This window comes from Bactrocera dorsalis, chromosome 3, assembly GCF_023373825.1.
Source record: "Bactrocera dorsalis isolate Fly_Bdor chromosome 3, ASM2337382v1, whole genome shotgun sequence".
Classification (NCBI taxonomy): domain Eukaryota; kingdom Metazoa; phylum Arthropoda; class Insecta; order Diptera; family Tephritidae; genus Bactrocera; species Bactrocera dorsalis.
This window is the reverse complement of record NC_064305.1, coordinates 58,814,692-58,832,682: the sequence shown is the minus strand read 5'-3', so window position 1 is coordinate 58,832,682 and position 17,991 is coordinate 58,814,692. Positions and strand designations below refer to the sequence as shown.

Genomic DNA, 17,991 nt, shown 5'->3' with positions numbered 1-17,991 from the left:
CGTTTAGGACTTATGGTTTCAAGATAAACGAAATGGTATACGAAGTCGCGAATGCGACTACTGTTGATTGAAGATAGGAGATATTTAATCTTGCCCTCGTTTACTACCAAACCCATTTTCTTCGCTTCCTTACCCAGTATGAAGAAAGTAGTACTAAGGGCGAAATCGATGTGGATCACAGTTTGTAAATACCAAAAAACGGAGGTTTCGTCTTCCTCGTCGACATTAAAAAGGCAGTATCCTTCGAAGTAATCGTTTTGGAGGCAGCTAACCGTCCTGCTTCTTCAGAAACTGACGTGCGACAGCGTTAAAATTTTTCAAACCAATTTCAGACAGTGGTCATCTAAGAAGAAAAGTCATTGTTTATCCGTGCTCGAGCGCTCGCTGTTCTGCTATGCGATTTCTATACTAAAAATCGAATTTAATTTTTTAATTTTTTCTAAAATTCGGCTTGTCCACGCGGTCTAAGCAAAATTAGGTATAAAATCTTTACAATAGTCTACGAAAATGCTCCACACGACTGTAAAATTGTCTCGCTACTCTCGCGACATCAACGCCAAGCTACTTATAGTATACCTATACTTAATACTTATTGGACTACCCTTGTATTTTCTGCCAAATTATCCGCGGTTACATTGTTATATCACAATGCGACACTGCTACACGATCAGCTGTTACAGTTTAACTATTTACATGCTCACTAATATTTGTTCCATCGCAAATTAGCATTATAAATAATTGCATAATTCAACCTAAAAATTATATCATCATCCACCCAGCACTTGTATTCTATCGCTAAGGTCGTTCGGGTTCATTGTTTGGCAAAATTTTCCACTTTCATGATCGCGGCTCGCCGTCAACTTGTTTTGCATATCGTTTGCTCTCGTGTGCTGCCGCCACGCACGCCACGGTTTTCCGTTTTCGTAATTGGTAGTCATTGGTTCGGGTGTGCCATAAAAAACTGTATTAGATTTTTATGATGACATATGACAACTTCATGTGATTTATAGAGAGTTGCAAACGGCATTGCTAATTCTTTTTTGTCACAATGTTTTTTATGGTTTCAGCGGCAGTATTGCGATATGCATGTTTGTAACTCTAACAAAGTTAGGAAAAGCGTTTCATTTATTCCAATAAATTGTAGTTTGAGTTTAGTAGTTTGTAGTTAACGTTGTTTATTGAAAATATCTGGTTTTGTTTCACTGAATATAAGAATAAATTTTAGTTTTTAAATCCATTAGATTTATAGTTTTTTTTAAAACTATTTATTATCAGAGTATTCTATCGAAAACAGTCCGTAGAAATTAGGAGTTCTACGAAGACCTAGAATTTTACCCTTTACTCCATAAAAGGGTATACAAAGATATTTATCGTAATTTTGAAAGGTTAGTTTGTATGACAGCTGTATGATACAATATTTACGGATACTGAATCGTTGCTATAGACAAGAATCTATGCAAAATTTCGTGAAGATACCTTGTTGAAGAAAAGAGTTTCCCATACAAGGGCTAGTTCGTATGACAGCTAGCTATACATATGTTATAGTACGCATCTTATTGAGAAGAAATCTCGAAAACTGAGGGACTATATATGTACATATATACAGACGGATCAGCAGATAGACAGAGGAGATCGATATGTTAAATCGACTCAGCTCGTCAAGTACACTTTAGGGGCTCCGACATTTCAATATCTAGATTTACCATGTTCCTTGCAGTTCTTAAATACTCTTTATCGTCTATCATTTTGGACATACCCGCGATTTCGCAAGTTGTCAATTCACTTAAGATACTCATTCATAAAATTTTCTACAGCATAACAACAAGTAAACCAAATACGGCAGCAGCTGTTTCAAAAATTTTGTAAACCTTTATTTGCTCCATTTATTTACACGAATGTCTGCCGAAAAATTGTCGCCGAAAAGCTTGAATTCTCGTCAACGTGATACAAATTACATAAACATATAGTATATATACTTGTCAACATTTTTCTCCACCCTCGCCCTCCTTTCCTCTAAGTTTTCGCAAAATTTTAGCACACGTTCGAGTTTTGTATCTTGTTTGTGTTGTTGCTGTCTTTTGGGTGGCTCAGTTGTACGAGTAGCTGACTAGAAATGTCAATTAAACTTGTTATTGAAATCTAGCGAAAATGTCAGTGACCCGTCTAAACGATTTCTCTATTATTGTGTTTAATATCGACAACCGAATATAAGTTTATTGTTTTTTCTTTGTTGTAGTAATGAAATATTATCAACAAATTAAATAATAAACAAAAGCAATGGTTATTTTGAAGTTTTAACTTTAAGTAATCTTAAAAAGTTATTGTCAAACGAAATGTTTTTGCGTAAATTTTCCTTTCAATCACCCTGTAGCACATTATATCATAAATTTTAACCCCTTACGTCCCTCCGGTGTGTTTCGGGAAATCGCTTTGTTGCTGTAAATTAAGCTGCTAATTGATTAATGCACAATTTGGTACGCAAATTTCAAATTATTTCTGATATAAATAGACTAAATTATATGCTTGTTGTGTTGTTGCTGTTGTGGAAGTCAGGAAGCACTTTCGAAAATTTTTTCTCCACTCGTAAAAAGTAAAAATAGAGCATTTCAATTATGGGCACACTGCCATAAATTAATGCTAATCAGAAATCGGCTGTCAACAGGTGGCAACCGAATAATCGATTACAAGTTTGTGCTTGTGCTCATACAGTGCGTTTGAAAACACTGCGGACACGAATATTAGCGTTTACATGAATGTTATATATTTATTTGATTTTGAAGCGAATTAATGCCATTTTCAACAAAAAAAACGTTAACTTCGGCTGCGCTGAAGTTACAATACCCTTCACAGATGCTATAGTGGTCGGATTGACATTAGAGAGATAGCAGAGGATCTCAACATCTTTTATGGATCAGTTCAACACGTGTTTGTTAATGGTTTGGGTAGGAAGCATGTCAATGCACGGGGGATTTGCAAAATACCTGAACCTTTTGCAAACACGGCGTCGATTATGAGCCGCAAACGTAACTGAAGTTTGGTTGCTTGAGAACGTAGCTGAGGATCCTATATTCATCGAGCACAGTATTACTGGTGACGAGACGTGGGTTTATGAATATGACGGCAATACCGTCCAATTATCGAGGGAATGACGCTCCAAAAATTAGCCGAAACCGAAAGGAACACTCAAAGTCTGAGTATTGGCTCAAAAAGAGTTACAGGTGACAATAAAGAAATATTGTTTTTGCTCGTCTGGCTCAAATTTGATCACATGGTTTCTGCGGAGATTGTATCAGGGTAATAAGCGATGCCAACTTTCGTGAAGATATCTTAAAAAACAACCATTTCCATACAGTTACTAAATTTTAAGCGTTAGTTTGTATACAATATTCTATAATGATCCGGAACACGGAGCATTGTGAGCAATTTTGGCCAAGAGACTATTCGACCGGTTTCGAGCCAGCGATATTTTTAGGCAACAATTAATTTTTCGGGTTTATAAAAATTTCTTCGTCAGTTTTTGAGATATCCGAATGAAAATGAAATTTAATACATATGTGCATGTTAATATTCTATTGATCATTTACCGAAACCGGTCAGATCGAACAACTAAATTACATTCCTCCCACACTGCTAAATGGGTCGCCTAAATAAATACGCCTACTTCCCATATACCACAATTTTAAATTCCTTTTGATTATTTCACTTTCCAGTACAAAAATCAAGAAGCAATTCCCTTATGGCCAATAATTGTTCAAGTCCATACAAAACTCTTCAAGACTTCTTCTTCAAGACTCTGGGTACCGAATATGTGGACCTCAGTATCTATTGTTCACTTTTGACCGAAAATATCGGTCAATGTGTGAGAAGTACAATTGAGATTCGGAGAGAATCCTTTCCTGACAATAGTAACTCTGTGTGTTTAAAATGGGTTGAATCGGGTCAATATTTCCTGAGCATCCATATATGTACCTAGTATCCTTTTTGAAAATTATAGAGCCTGTTTTACTCATAACAGTATATCTTTGTGCCTAAAATACATAAAATTGGGCGAAAACTTAGCTTTGCTCCATATGATTGGTGTTTGTATGTGACCAACGGGGTGGAGGTCGTCCTCTTCCTCTGCTTCCCCCGGCAGGTACTTTCAGAGCTGAAGTGTTTTCGTCCATCCGGACATATCATGACCTAGCCAGCGTAGCCGCTGTCTTTTAATTCGCTGAACTATGTCAATGTCGTCGATACTATCTCGTACAGCTCATCGTTCCATCATATATATGATATTCGCCGTGGCCAACGCGCAAAGGACCATAAATCTTTCGCAGAGCTTTTCTCTCGAAAATTCACAACGTCGACTCATCCGTAGTTGACATCGTCCAAGCCTCTGCACCATATAGCAGGACGGGAATTATGAGCGACTTATAGAGTTTCGTTTTTGTTCGTCGAGAGAGGTATTTGCTGCTCAATTGCCTACTCAGTCCGAAGTAGCAGCAAGTTGCAAGAGTATAAAATGTTTATCCGAACCGTAGACCCTTCCTTACCTGCTCAAAATTGACTTAAAGGCATGGTATTATGTGTAGATGTTAGATATCAAAGAGAATTCAAAATGCGCTGCCAGTAAAAGTGAGAAGTTTCTGTGCAAAAAGATCAAAGAAAAAAATTTGTTATGGAAAATTTAACTTAAAATTAATTTTCACTTAAATTGACTCTATTTACCACATGAAAATGAATCCGGGCCAGGCATATTTTCTAAACAATAACAACTGTTTTAAACAAATACAATCAACCAAATATTTTTATTGTCCGCACAGCAAATTGAAAAATCTAACTAATTGTGAACAGTTGTAAATAATTAGCACTGAAATAATAATTCGAGGAGAAAACGTGACTATAAATAAACAGCGAGATGAAAGGTGAAAAACATCACTTATAACGCAAATGGGTCACGTGCCTGTTTGTAATATTACAAGGTCTGTCGCAAAAGAAACAGAACTTTTTAAATATAACTGTTTCTGGTGGCGCAACCTATTGATGGGTATATAAAATAAAAAATATTATCTCTTTTTGACATTTCGTAAAAATTTTAAAACGATTGGATAACTACAATCGATGTTATCGATCAAAAAGTGACAGCAGCTTTTGGTCATCGGTCGTACAATTCATTTTGAACAAAGGTCAAATATTAAATTTTGTTTTTAACTTGGAAAAACGTTTACTGAAACATTTCAAATGATGAAAAAAGTTTATGGTGATTAGTGCCTATCCCGTAGTAATGTGGATGAGTGGTTTAAGCGATTCCAAGAAGGTCGTGAGGACGAGAGCCATCACCGAAAAAAAGTCGTCTTCATAAGTCAAAAATAAAGACAATGCTGATTTGTTTTTACGATTCCGAGGGTATGGTACACCGAGAGTTCGTCCCACCTGTTAAGAAGCGTCTTTTGTCACGCATTCGTCGTGCTCGACCACAATACCGTGAGGCAGGGTCCTGGCGCCTGTTGCACGATAATGCGCCGTGTCATCGGTCGACGCTTGTCACTGATTTTTTGACAAAAAACTCCATATTAACCATTAATCACTCACCCTACTCACCTGATCTGGCACCCTGTGATTTTTACCTATTTGGAAAACTTCATTTGCCCATGAAAGGACACTGGTTTCAGGACATTTCAGCTATCCAAAAGGCGACGACCGATATTCTCAAGAGCATTCCGAAAAATGACCTTAAACACTCATTTGAAATGCTAATTGACCGGGCTAAACGCTGTATCGAAGCACAAGGAAACTACTTTGAATGAAAAAATATAACTTTAGAAAAATATTAATTTTTTGTTGTATATTTAACAGTCCTGTTTCTTTTGCGACAGATCTTGTATATAAATACAACTAGCTTTTGTTTGTAAAAATTAAAACTTTACCACCCGCATCATTTTTGAAGAAATATAGACCGAAGATTGCACTGGCCCACAAACCACACCAAACCGTTGTTTTTTCTAGATGAAATTGCAGCTTTTGAATCAAGTTTCTCTTCGTCAGATTGCTCTTCGTCTCAAATGTGGTTATTTTGCTTGTTACATACCCATTGAGCCAGAAGTGGACCGCATCGCTGAACAAAGTTTGGCTCGAAAACGTCGGACCTTCTTGGAACTTTTCAAAAAGCCATTGAACTGAGCGATGTTTCTTGGATAGATCGAGCGCTCAGTAGGCCGATTATGTTGATCATAAGTTGAGTGAAGCCCGTGAAACACATACTTTACAGAACGTGAATTGCCAAACAATACTGAACAAAAAACATGACAGCTTGACACGAATCATGCGTGACCTGTCCAAAAAAAGGCTATTGAGGAAAGAACATCTACTTGGAGCACCCGTTATCTTTTCACCTGATTTCATAACGCTGTGCTGTCGCATAATTCTTATGTATACAAACTTCTTTGCGTCACTGTTAGCCGAATAATATCCGAGTGGTTATCGCTATATTTTATATTCTGAATCTTACGATTAGGCATGCACCGCGGATCATTAGTTAATGCATACGCACGAATTAAATAGAAATTTGTAAGCGCAAAATAGTAAATTTTTTAATCTATTTTAGTATGCATTACCGTTACGATTTTAGTGTTTTAACTGCTGTTAGTTTAATTGCTGTTATACATTTCCGCCAATGCGCCACGCCCTATTGTCTACTCGTCGCGATGTTTCTTTGTTTAACACATGTTTGATAAATTATTGACACACAATTAATTGTGCTGTCCAATATTTGTCGGCTGCTATACATATTCCATAAATTCGTTGCCCTTTTCTCCCTCTTAGTCCCGGCAGCAGCGTCCAAGCATCTGCTCGGCTTATGTATGCGGATGCGCAGTGCCGCACATGCCTTTCGCTGACCCAGACTGTCGCGTTTTGGCCCTTACCAACAGTTTCGTATATTGGTATATAATAGTTACCAAAAATTTTCCTCTGTTGGTAGGGCTTTAAGCTCGAGTGCATGCACATTTAGCATCAAGTCTGAAGCCAGTCGCTTCTTGCCGTACACACATATGTATATACATACATATGTCTACATATCATCTTTATTTCTTTTGCTGACTTCTTCATTTTCGTAGTTCGTTTGTTTTTGGGGTTTTACTGTTACTTTGCTGTCGAAACTGAGCAGATAAATAAATTCCGTGCATTTTTGTGTAGGTCGCCACATTAATTTGAATTTCGGCTTCGATTTTATTCCCGACGCTGTGCGCTGACTTTGTGGTCAGTTTGGCTTCTCATGTCTCGACGCAATTAATCGTTGCTTGATCCACTGTTTGGTTGCTTGTATCACGTGTCCGTCGCATGATTTCAGCACTCAGTTTTTCGAAGAATTTCAAACTTGTATTGCAGTAATTTTGTGTGTGTGTGTCCATCTGTGTCTTTGTTTGTATTTGAATATTTGTATAAAAAAATTATTAACATTTTTATTTCTTTTCATCTTCTCTTTTAGGTAAGTACCCAATATGCATTGACCTTTCGAAAAGCTGCAACGTCACGTGACATGCACATATACCATTTGCATGGCAGCAATTTGAGCTTTAGAATTATTTTTAGATCGATATTTTCTGTGCGCTCACCACCAACAGGTAAGTACTTATGTATGTAAGTGTGTGCAAACAAAGTGCGGGATAGCCTAAATTAGGTCAACCGAATGCAGCTGCCCGGCGTCGTTTAATGATGCACAACCTATGCCCAGGTTGAGGGGTAATGCGTTGGTAATGCTTCACCCAAACAGCGCCATAATTAGTTTTGGTAAAGTAAAATTCGCTTAAATCTTGATTGAACTGTAAATACCATTGTGTTTTAACGGGCTCATTAAAACCCGAATTCTGACCCAATTCGACTTAATCAATCGGGTAATTAATCGACATTGAAAGTATCCCAGTTGGTTTATTGACTGCGTTTTTGTTTATTTGGCTATGGAGTAGTTGCAGTCTCAATATTTAAAAGTTCTGAGTTGTTTTGGCCAACTACTTATACTTAATAAAGGGTGATCCATTTTGAGTTTCCCTACTTTTTTAAAGAAAAAAAGACACATGAACTTCAAATTAAATGGAAATCTCCATTACCATTCGAAAGAACATCATTTGGCATATTTTGTTTGAAGATTATCTATTTCAAATGTTGGCCGCGGCTAGGTCTTATATGGTCCATCCGTTGAGTCCAATTTTCGATGACTCGTTGGAGCATTTCGACTGGTAACTGGCGAATGACATGCGTGTTGTTTTGCTCCAAGTCCAGAATCGAAGCGGGATTGTCCGAATAGACTTTAGACTTTACATATAACGGTGTATGTAATATCACACGATCTTGGTCAATCGACCGGCCCAAAACATGAAATTATCTGCTCATCGAAGAGTTCTCTTAATAAATACATTGATTGATACGATGTGTAAGAAGTTGCGCCGTCTTTTGGAAACCAAATGTCACCGAGATCACGAACTTCAATTTCAGGCATCAAATAGTCGGTTGTCATGGTGCAATAAAGGTAGCCATTGACAGTTACGTTCTTATTATTTTTGAAGAAATATGGACCGATGATTCCACCGGCCCACAAACCATACCAAACCGTTGTTTTTTCTGGATGAAATGGCCACTCTCAAATCTCTTAAGGTAATTTTCGTCCAAAATGGGGAGCCAGAAATTTTACTCGAACACGTCGGATCTTCTTGGAACTTTTCAAGAGCCTATAGAACGAAGCGATGTCGCATAGGAAGGTCGGTGAAGGATATTTAGCTTCGATACAATCGTCGATACAATCGAAGTTAGGGTTTTGTCTTGTTTTAGTTACATTTATCGCCTAGTACATGTGTATATATGTTTGGAATAATATTTATCCATACATATGTAATTTATTTTATGGGAAATTAACTGAATACTGTATCTTAACCCTGGACGGTCATCCTTTTTTTTTGTACATTAACGTCATCCTTCGTCAATATGACGACGACTTATTTCAAACCCATTTTCTGTAGGGTGTGAGTCGAAATAATGAACGCGTTTTATTTTTTTTTTTATTTATTTATTTCATTATTAATAAATACAAGTCAAAAATAAAGAGGAAAACTTATATCGCTGTACGAAAGCGGAGATCAACACGAACAATTAAAAACATATTTACAATGAAAATAAAATAGTTCGTAGTCATTTTGACGAAGGATGACCGTCTGGGGTTAAGAAAAATGATTTAGATGAAACCGATTCACACCTATTCCTAGTTTTTATATACTAAACATAATGACTTCCATCTCTTTTAGTGATTTCACACAGTAAAACCCATTTAGTTTCCGTTATATGCTGAGAAAGCTAGGCGTATATATTTCGCTTAGTATTATGTGTGAAGTTCATAAGCCAGCCAGAGGGGGCACCCTTTCCCCACTCATATCGGAATGGGACTAAGTTGGTGTCTTGCGTTCTAGAACTGGATCAATGGACCTCACGTGCTCCTAGCAGGCGCTTGTGGACTACCGGTTTCTTTGACTGCGAGGCCCATCTGCCCTAGAGTAAAACGCAGGAGATCTACTGAACTACTTGCCTTGAGCAATTGTAAGACTTCTTACTGGGCTTTGTTCAGAAGGCATTCATGCAGTAAGGTTTAAAATTTTGTCGGATCCTAGTTGTATGGAGGAGGGTGAGGTGGTAACATCCAGGCACTTTGTCCTCCATTGTCCAGCCTTTACAAGACTGAGGCTGAAACATCTCTCTGTAATCTTATCCTCGGCGAACCAAAAACCATAAAAGTAGCCGAAGCTTTATCGATCTGTAAAGGTCTTATGATCCAGCATTTGGAAGTTAATAGCTATCACAACGGAGCGGCGTTCTGTGCTGTCCAAGTGAGATCCTTCTTAGGATCAATATAAATATAGAAAATCCTTCCTTAACTTTCCCTTTCACTTTTATAACTTGATGAAACAAGTTAGCTTAAAGAGAGTATCCAATGTTCGTTAGCACCCGAAACCATTTTTACATCTCTACGGAAAAAAAATGGTAAACTAGTACATTTGGATTACAAAAATAAAAAATAATTTTAATAAAGCTTTTGCTTAGCTGATTAAAAAAGAAAAACGAAAATAAAATAAAAAAATTATATGAAAGAAATAATCCGACAATTTTGATATAAAATCAAATGAGGCTGCTAAATAGTTTTTTTTTTAACCCGAAATTGTGTAGTCTCTCTTACATACATATGTATGTCTGTATGTTTTTGTGTACATAATTTATTATTTCATATTGTCAATCCATATTTAATGCCTTTAAAACAGTGTTGTCCAACGTGACTGTGTGCACGTTATGCTTGTGTTGGTTATTCTAGCGTCAACTGATCGCAAAATTCTGCTTTGTTTGCCTACGAAGTTGAATACAGAAGCACAATCGTGCTTTCACAGACACTTGTCGCGACATGTTGGTGTCAGGTGTTTGGCACTGTCCGTGCGCTATTGTGCGCATAGGCCGTGGACAACGCTGCTTTAAAAGCTTAAGAAGAAGAAGAACTCCAGCAACGCTGTCGATTACCGTTACTTAAGCAGACGCATTGCTGCATTCAATTAATCTTCAGCTTAAATGGAATTAAACTCTTAAAAGTGATTGTCTGACGGATGGGTTCCACTTCAAGCTGGCACTCAAGCAAGGCGACTGAAATATATGTATGTTATAAAAGTATGTGTACTAAATGGTGGCTTTAAATATTGCTAAAGGGAAAATCCCACACAGCATACTCTGCCATGAAGTTAAACTCCTCTTCAACTCACACTTAATAGCTGAGCGTTAATTTGACCGGCAGAGCAAATTTGTACGAAATCTTAAGTTCATTAACGAACATTCTAATCAAACATACTTGTAGACAAACATGGGTAAACATACATACATACATATATATACGAACAAATGTATGTACATTTAAAAATATTTATGTAGCGAAATCCAAATACACCTAGAGCTGGAGCAGCGTTTGCTTTTAGTCACTTGTTGTGGCTGTCATTGGTGATATTGTTTGCTGTGATAACCGTAATATGATTTACTTTGAACGTTACGTACTTTGTTGATTTTACATTGTTGTAGTCGTTCTTGTTGTTTTCTAACTGAGACGTTAGGTTTTTACTGTTGACACTAATGTTGATGTTTGCTTTGATGCATCATCACTCACCGCTGTTATGTCAATGTACACACCGCACACACACACACACACATGCACACTAACAGGGGACCACTTAAACCGCCATACGTCATAAATATGTAAGTCTGAACGTTTGCTGTGCTTGCAAGAATCGCAGGCAAAAACTTGCTGCAACAATAAGAAGCAAAAAACTTGATTGCTCAACTTTAGTCGCGCGACTTAATGTCATTCGCGCATTTGACATTTATTAAATCAATTCGATGACGTTGCTGTAATGCACATTAATTAGGTTCAAAGTACTGTTTTCCTGTCTTCACACATACACATATGTACATACTACATATACATAGGTACGTAAGCACATTTTTCACATTGTTGGCGATTTTATTCGGTCGCGGTTTTTGTGATTTCTGTGAGATTGATTTCTGGTTGGAAAAGTAATTATTGACTTACTCGATATACTTTAATAATAGTTAATAATTAATAATAGTTAAATGTGTAAATCACACTGCTAGACAATTCGGCGACATCAGAAGCACAGAGTGACGCAAATTATAAGAAAAAACTATATATTTCAATATTTCATTATTTAGAATAATATTTACGGTTATAATAACTAAAAAATAAAAAAAAAGCACCGAAGCTACTTGTAATACCTTTCACAAATACAAAAGGCTCTTTACGAGAACTTTGATCGGCCAGTGTGTGTGACAGTTATACGAAAAAGTATTCCGATTTGAGAAATATGTTCGGAGATTATAGCGATATCTTTTGACAATAATCTTGAAAAAGCTGCAATCATGTCAGAACACTGCATTCCGGACCACGACAGGATGCCTATTCATGTCTTACCAAACACATGCATAATAAGGCCCGTATGCTTCCAGTTAGGGAGCATATTGAACTCCAGTTTCTGCTTAAGGGTTTTCGCAGAAATTGTCCCTGCAATCACCTGCTTGGAGAGGAACCGCCTCCTAAGAGCATTAAGAACCCCTTCTCAACTACATCGAAGACATAAGACAATATGCCCACCAGATTTTGGACGCAACTCACTTCAGACATGCACTGGCCGCCATTCACAGTGGAGCCAATAACACCTTCATCGACTCCCTCTCAGTGAGTGGCGTACTTGGAGTCAAACCACCACCCGTTGCAGACGAAGAGCTCGAGTTCCCACAAGAAAAGAGAGTGACCATAGCGCAGTTTCGTTCTAGATACTATGGCAGGCTAAACCTGACATATCAAACATATGTCCAGCGTGCAATTAGTCCACGCATGACACTAGTCACCTCTTTGCATGCCCTGCTAACCCCACACATCTGACACCTTTCTTTGGTACAACTACGTCAAAACAGCACGTTTCCTGGAGCTACCGTTGGATGACGTCGATCACAACTTATCTAATCCCTATCATACCAACGGGGACTAGTTACCCATTACAACAACAATAACCCATGTAAATTTTTCGATACATCGTCTAAAGAAAAAAAACAGATATATGCTGTAGGGATCCAATCTGAATTATTTCTTCGCAGACTACACCATTGTCTTAGATAAAAATCCATGCCAAATTTATCCAAAAAATTTCTTTTCAAATGAAAGAGTGGAAAGTGGAAAATACAAGCACTTGATCCCGATCGTTAGGTTTGAATGCAGCTATATGCCGGTCTGGTATCCGCCGTCCCGATAATTGCCCTTGTAGAGAAAATGACGAATGCAAACTTTCAGATCGACACCTCATAGATTGAGAGGCCAACTGAGGCGTCGAACGTTAAATTTAATTCTGCCAAGAAGATAAAAATCGATAGAGAAACAAAAAGTTCTACTTAAAACCCCACACGAAAATTATATTTTTGCTTAGAAACGGGTCTGTGACTAACCCTGGACAAAGTAAAAGCAATATACTCTGTTTGCAGATATGTTCAGGTATGGACCTGCTCCGCAAAGAGTGGGTACTGGCAGCAGGCAGTTGGAATACGCCATGCCAAGCTGCTATTAAGAGGTTACAACCTGACAAGGTGATCAACAGCCGCCGATATAAAATCCGTGTCTTTGTCGCTCTCCATACTGAGCACTGCAGGATCAAGAAACATCTGTCCAACATGGGCATGGCCTCTTGTGCAAACTGTCCATTTTGCGACATGGAATTGGGAACTGCAGAAAACCTGATTTTAGATTGCCTTGGACCATCTACACAATCACATCACCTTCGTTGCGTCCAGCAAGTACCTAGAATTTATCAGAGTGCTGGGCCTTTGTAGATCACAATTGACCATAGGTCGCGGTACAAAATCTCAATTAATTTCTAGTTTTGGCATTTTGACAAGAAGTCGTCTATGTATACTATACAGAACTTTCTTAATGCATCCCACTGGAAGTATTGAGTGATCAATCTACCTATGTATGAACTAATGATGATTTCAACATTTATTTGTTTTCAAATTATGCTAAAGTAGGTTATTTAGAATATATTTTTGTTTTCAACTGAAAGTGTCCGATACCTTAAACAAACACTGCATTCAGTTCACTATACCCTTTAGTAAGGAAATATCTGTTACAACTTGGCAACTCTGGTAAGCTAAGTCTGCTAAGAGCGCGCATTGAGCTCACACCGCAAGCATGTCTCAGCTGTTTGACGTCGAACCAAACAAACTCAATCAGCTGTTGCATTCTTTTGAAAAAGAAAAAGCAATAAAAGTCACCTGTCCACAAGCTACCAATCTTCGCCTTCTGCTATTTTAGTTTGATTTTGTAAATTCAAGCGGTCCACTATTTGTAGACAGGCATCAAACCAACGGTTGAAACTACATGTTACAAGCCCACTGCGGCTCACGACTACTTACGCTGACATACATACATGTCTAGTATATTTTTGTGAGTGAAGGCTTGTATTACTTGTATTCTCGCTAACGAGCGAATGCGTGAGCGACGGTGAGCGTAAAACTGTGTTGTTTTTACCTGACACTCAAGCTCAACGTGGCACTCATTTTGTACTCAAATTTAGGTAATTGCTGGCTATTGGTTCCATGTCTTACTTTTTTGTAATTTATGACAGTTGGAATTGGTTATTGTATATTTCATTTAATTGTTTAATATTTTCGGTTTGGTACTTAGCTTATGTTCTGAAATTGTATTATATCAAAAGTTCCATAAATAGCGGGGGAGAAATGAATAACCGCAATGGGTTCAGAAACTTAGGATCCAAAGAATTCTTACTAAATTTAGGCTTAAATCCTAATATTCGAACTGTTTTCTCGGGTACATATATATATATCTTGGCCAATCGGCAGGCCCGAAACGTGAAAATATCTGTTAACCGAATTGCTATCCCAATAAATCCATTGATTGGTGGAATGTGTAGGAAGTGGCACCGCCTTGTTGAAACCAAATGTCGCCGAGATGACGCTTGAGAAGGTTGAGCGGCTTCAGTTCCTGCTCAAGCTGTATTTTGTTCGCTTTCATTTTAAGATCTTGACGTAAAATGCGCCAAGTCGTCATTCCGAGGTGCTGCGCCAAATCGACTCTCTGCGGTCTCGTGTACATTCTCAGCTACGGCTGCTATATTTTCATCACTGCAAGCTGGGCGTGGTCGTCGATCGAATAATATTTGTTTCTAGAAAAACATAGTTATTTTTATCTTTGAATATTTCGGTATCGTTAATCAAGAGTAAGTGATGGGCCTTCTGATCCGATCCTAGTTCTGGGGCTTTGCTGGTATTATATCTAGGCAGTCAAGAACGTAGAAGTTTCGTACTCACCGCCTTTGCTCCGTCGTTAAAGCCTCGTTCGTAGTGAATTGGGCTATGTTTTCGCATCACGAACTCCATTTGCCCAGCAATATAGAGGTAGTCCATCTTTGTCATTTTAACTAGTTTCTTCGTCTTTGAGAAAATGGAAACCGAGCTTGTAAAAAAAAGAACATGTTAAGTCGGCAAGCAAAGCAGATCATTTTAGGAAGGAATGAATATTTTGAAAGATTTTAGAAGAAATGTAGATTTCTCTTGTAATAGAAGACCGTATTTCTATCGTGAAAATAGAACAGGCAAGCAAAGCAGATCATTTTAGGAAGGAATGAATATTTTGAAAGATTTTAGAAGAAATGAGATTTCTCTCGTAATAGAAGACCGTATTTCTATCGTGAAAATAGAACAGACCTTCTTCTTTATTGACGTAGTCATCGCATAAGCGGTTATAGCCGCGTTTACAAATGGCGCCAATTGAAGATACCAAGGTCCTTCTCCACCTGGTCTCTCCAGCGGAGTGGAGATCTTCCTCTGATTTCCCCAGTGGGTACTGCGTCGATTACTCTCAAAGCTGGAGATTTTTCATCCAATCGGACGACATGACCAAGCAAGCGTAGCCGATGACTCTTCGCGTAACTATGTCAGTGTCGTACATATATGTATCTCGTACAGCTCATCGCTCCATCGAAAGCGGTATCCACAGATGCCAATGCGTAAAAGACCATAAATCTTTCGCAGAACCTTTCTCTCGAAGACTCGTGACTCCCGACACATCAGATATTGTCAACGTCCATTCCTCTGTTCTTTTCATTGGTGGTGTTTTTTTTTTTTACGAGGCGGGTCCCAAGCCCAGCGCACATCCCTGGGTAAGTATGTTTTTTGCTACCTAGGTGATACTTGACCTAAGTCCGAAAGTCGTGAGCTGGTTAAACCACTTGTAAAATAATCATTTCTGACCACTCCCAAGTAAATGGCAATTAGAGAACTTTCCTCAGTTGCGTAAGCTCCTATTTATGGCCTCATCCTTCATAGAAACCGTACACAGATAACTTTAAAATGTTTAAATGAGAGAGGCGCATGTGTCTAAGTTCAAATCGATGCAAAAAGTCTTTCAGAAATATGCTGTCGATAAAAATTGGTTTAAAAGTGAGTGGGTACTATATTATACACACACCTCTATTCCTGTTACTTGGTAATTAGGTTGATGTGATCTTCGCATTTCGAAGGTTTCAATTTATTTCATGACTTACATATTTAAATTCAATAGCTGTAAATTTTTTACTGTGCATTTTTCGAAATCGATAAGTGGTCGACGAGCGACACACAGAGGCATGTAAATATGTATGGCACATGGCTGAAACCCGGTTTGACTAACTCACAACTTAGCGGGCGGCTCAAAAGCCGTGCTCTGCAATACAAATTGAGCACACAACTACAGTATAACGTAACGGTTCGAACTGCTCGATTATGCACAGGTGTGAGTATTAGCAAATACTAAAAAAAAAATGGGGAGAGGAAACGGTTAAAGCTCTCATGTTGGGGCCCAAACGAATCAGTTGTCTGCTAAACGGTGAGGAAAACGGTTGTGCGAACAAAGCAAGAAACGCAACACTCCGCAATCGTGCAAACAAATCGTGTGAAATTAATATAAATTTTTTGCTTTTCAAGAAGCGAATTTTTTAGCAACAAATTTTATTGATTTAATGTAGAATTATTTGTTGAAAATAGTATTTTTTGTTTACGAAAAATATTTTCCATTTAATTTTGTACAACAACAATACAAAGAGTTAACGTGGTTAGTAGTGAAAGAAAATATTAAACAAAAATATAATATATTAAAGAAATCAAAACCGTGCACCAAACATATTGATTTTTTCAACGAGTGATCGTTTGCCGAACGCATATTGAAAATGTACAATAACAAAGCAAATGCTGAAGTGCATAAAAAATAACAACAATTGCCATTAACTTCTGATCGCTTGTCAGTACGTTTGGTCAGCGAGCGGAAATGTGCAGCAGTGCAACAGTATTTCAGCCGATCGTTTCTATTTCTTGTACTCGCTTGGCTATTGACCATTTCCGTTTTAACGCGCTGCTTCTATGCTTGCGTGTGTGTGTGTGTGTTTGAATGCCTTTTTTGTGCTGTCTTTGCGCGCTGTCGAGTTTTGTGTTAAAAAAGCTGCATAAATAAATAGAAATAAAATATATGTATAATTAAAATAAAAAAATTAACTGATTATCACCAATACCACTGCACTCTGTGTGCTTGCTACGGATGGCTGAACTTGTTGCTGATTAGCTGTTTGTTAGGCCCACGTTAACTACTGGGCTGCATTACAGTGGCACAGGTGTTTAGGCCACAGTTTTGAGGTGTTTCGACTTTAGTGATTTTGAATCAATTTAATTTTTTTTTATTTAATATTTTAGGATTAATTTCATTTAAATTTTTTGTATGTATTAAATGGAATAAAAACTTAAAACAAATATTAATACAAAATAAAAAATTTAATAATATAAAAAAAAATATTAAATTAAAAAAACTATAAAAAACATATGATTAAAAAAAAAGAAAAAATTAAAAATAAAATTGAAAATATATTAATATAAAATTTATTTATAAATAAATATATTAAAATTTATTATTATTTTTTTTTTAATATTGATTTTTGTTTAAATTTATATTTTTTTTGTAATTTTATATTTTTTTTTGTAATTTTATATGTGTACATATAATTAAAAATATTAAAATTTATTATTTTTTTTTAATATTTATTTTTTTTTTTTAATTTTATACATTTTTTTTAATTTTATATATGTACATATACAATATTTTTGCTTCTTTATTTTATTTTATTTATTTTGTATTAATTTTTTTTTGTTTTATGTTTTCTTTTAATTAAGTTCTTTGATTTTTGAAAGCCGCTCAGTTTAAAACCGTATGTACATAAGAAAACCATTCCATTTCAAAAAAATATTATTTTCATTTCGTTTGCCTTTGTTCTTAATTCATTTTAATTTTGCTTTTTCTTTTCATTCTTTAAATCGAAAATATGATCCGAAATGACTATCAAATACATGTTAGCAATATTTAATAATATTATTAAACATTTTGCTTAG

The 17,991-nt window shown here is 36.9% G+C and overlaps 2 protein-coding genes across 7 annotated transcripts in view; both read left to right on the top strand.

Moving 5' to 3' along the window:
• The window catches only part of LOC125777295 (tyrosine-protein kinase Src42A-like), a 54,223-nt gene extending 46,191 nt beyond the window's left edge, over positions 1-8,032 (top strand). Inside the window, exon 3 of the mRNA XM_049451735.1 lies at positions 7,469-8,032. Coding sequence (XP_049307692.1) covers positions 7,469-7,472 — 4 coding nt within the window. The 3' untranslated portion in view covers positions 7,473-8,032. The remainder of the gene's footprint in view (positions 1-7,468) is intronic.
• Positions 8,033-16,045: 8,013 nt separating this feature from the next.
• Positions 16,046-17,991, top strand: part of LOC105222355 (pneumococcal serine-rich repeat protein) — an 85,493-nt gene continuing 83,547 nt past the window's right edge. For 3 of the 6 annotated variants that reach the window (XM_049451704.1, XM_049451700.1, XM_049451702.1), the window contains exon 1: positions 16,046-16,669. The gene's annotated coding sequence lies outside the window, so the exon portion shown is untranslated. The remainder of the gene's footprint in view (positions 16,670-17,991) is intronic. The other 3 variants (XM_049451706.1, XM_049451705.1, XM_049451707.1) reach the window with 2 other exon arrangements.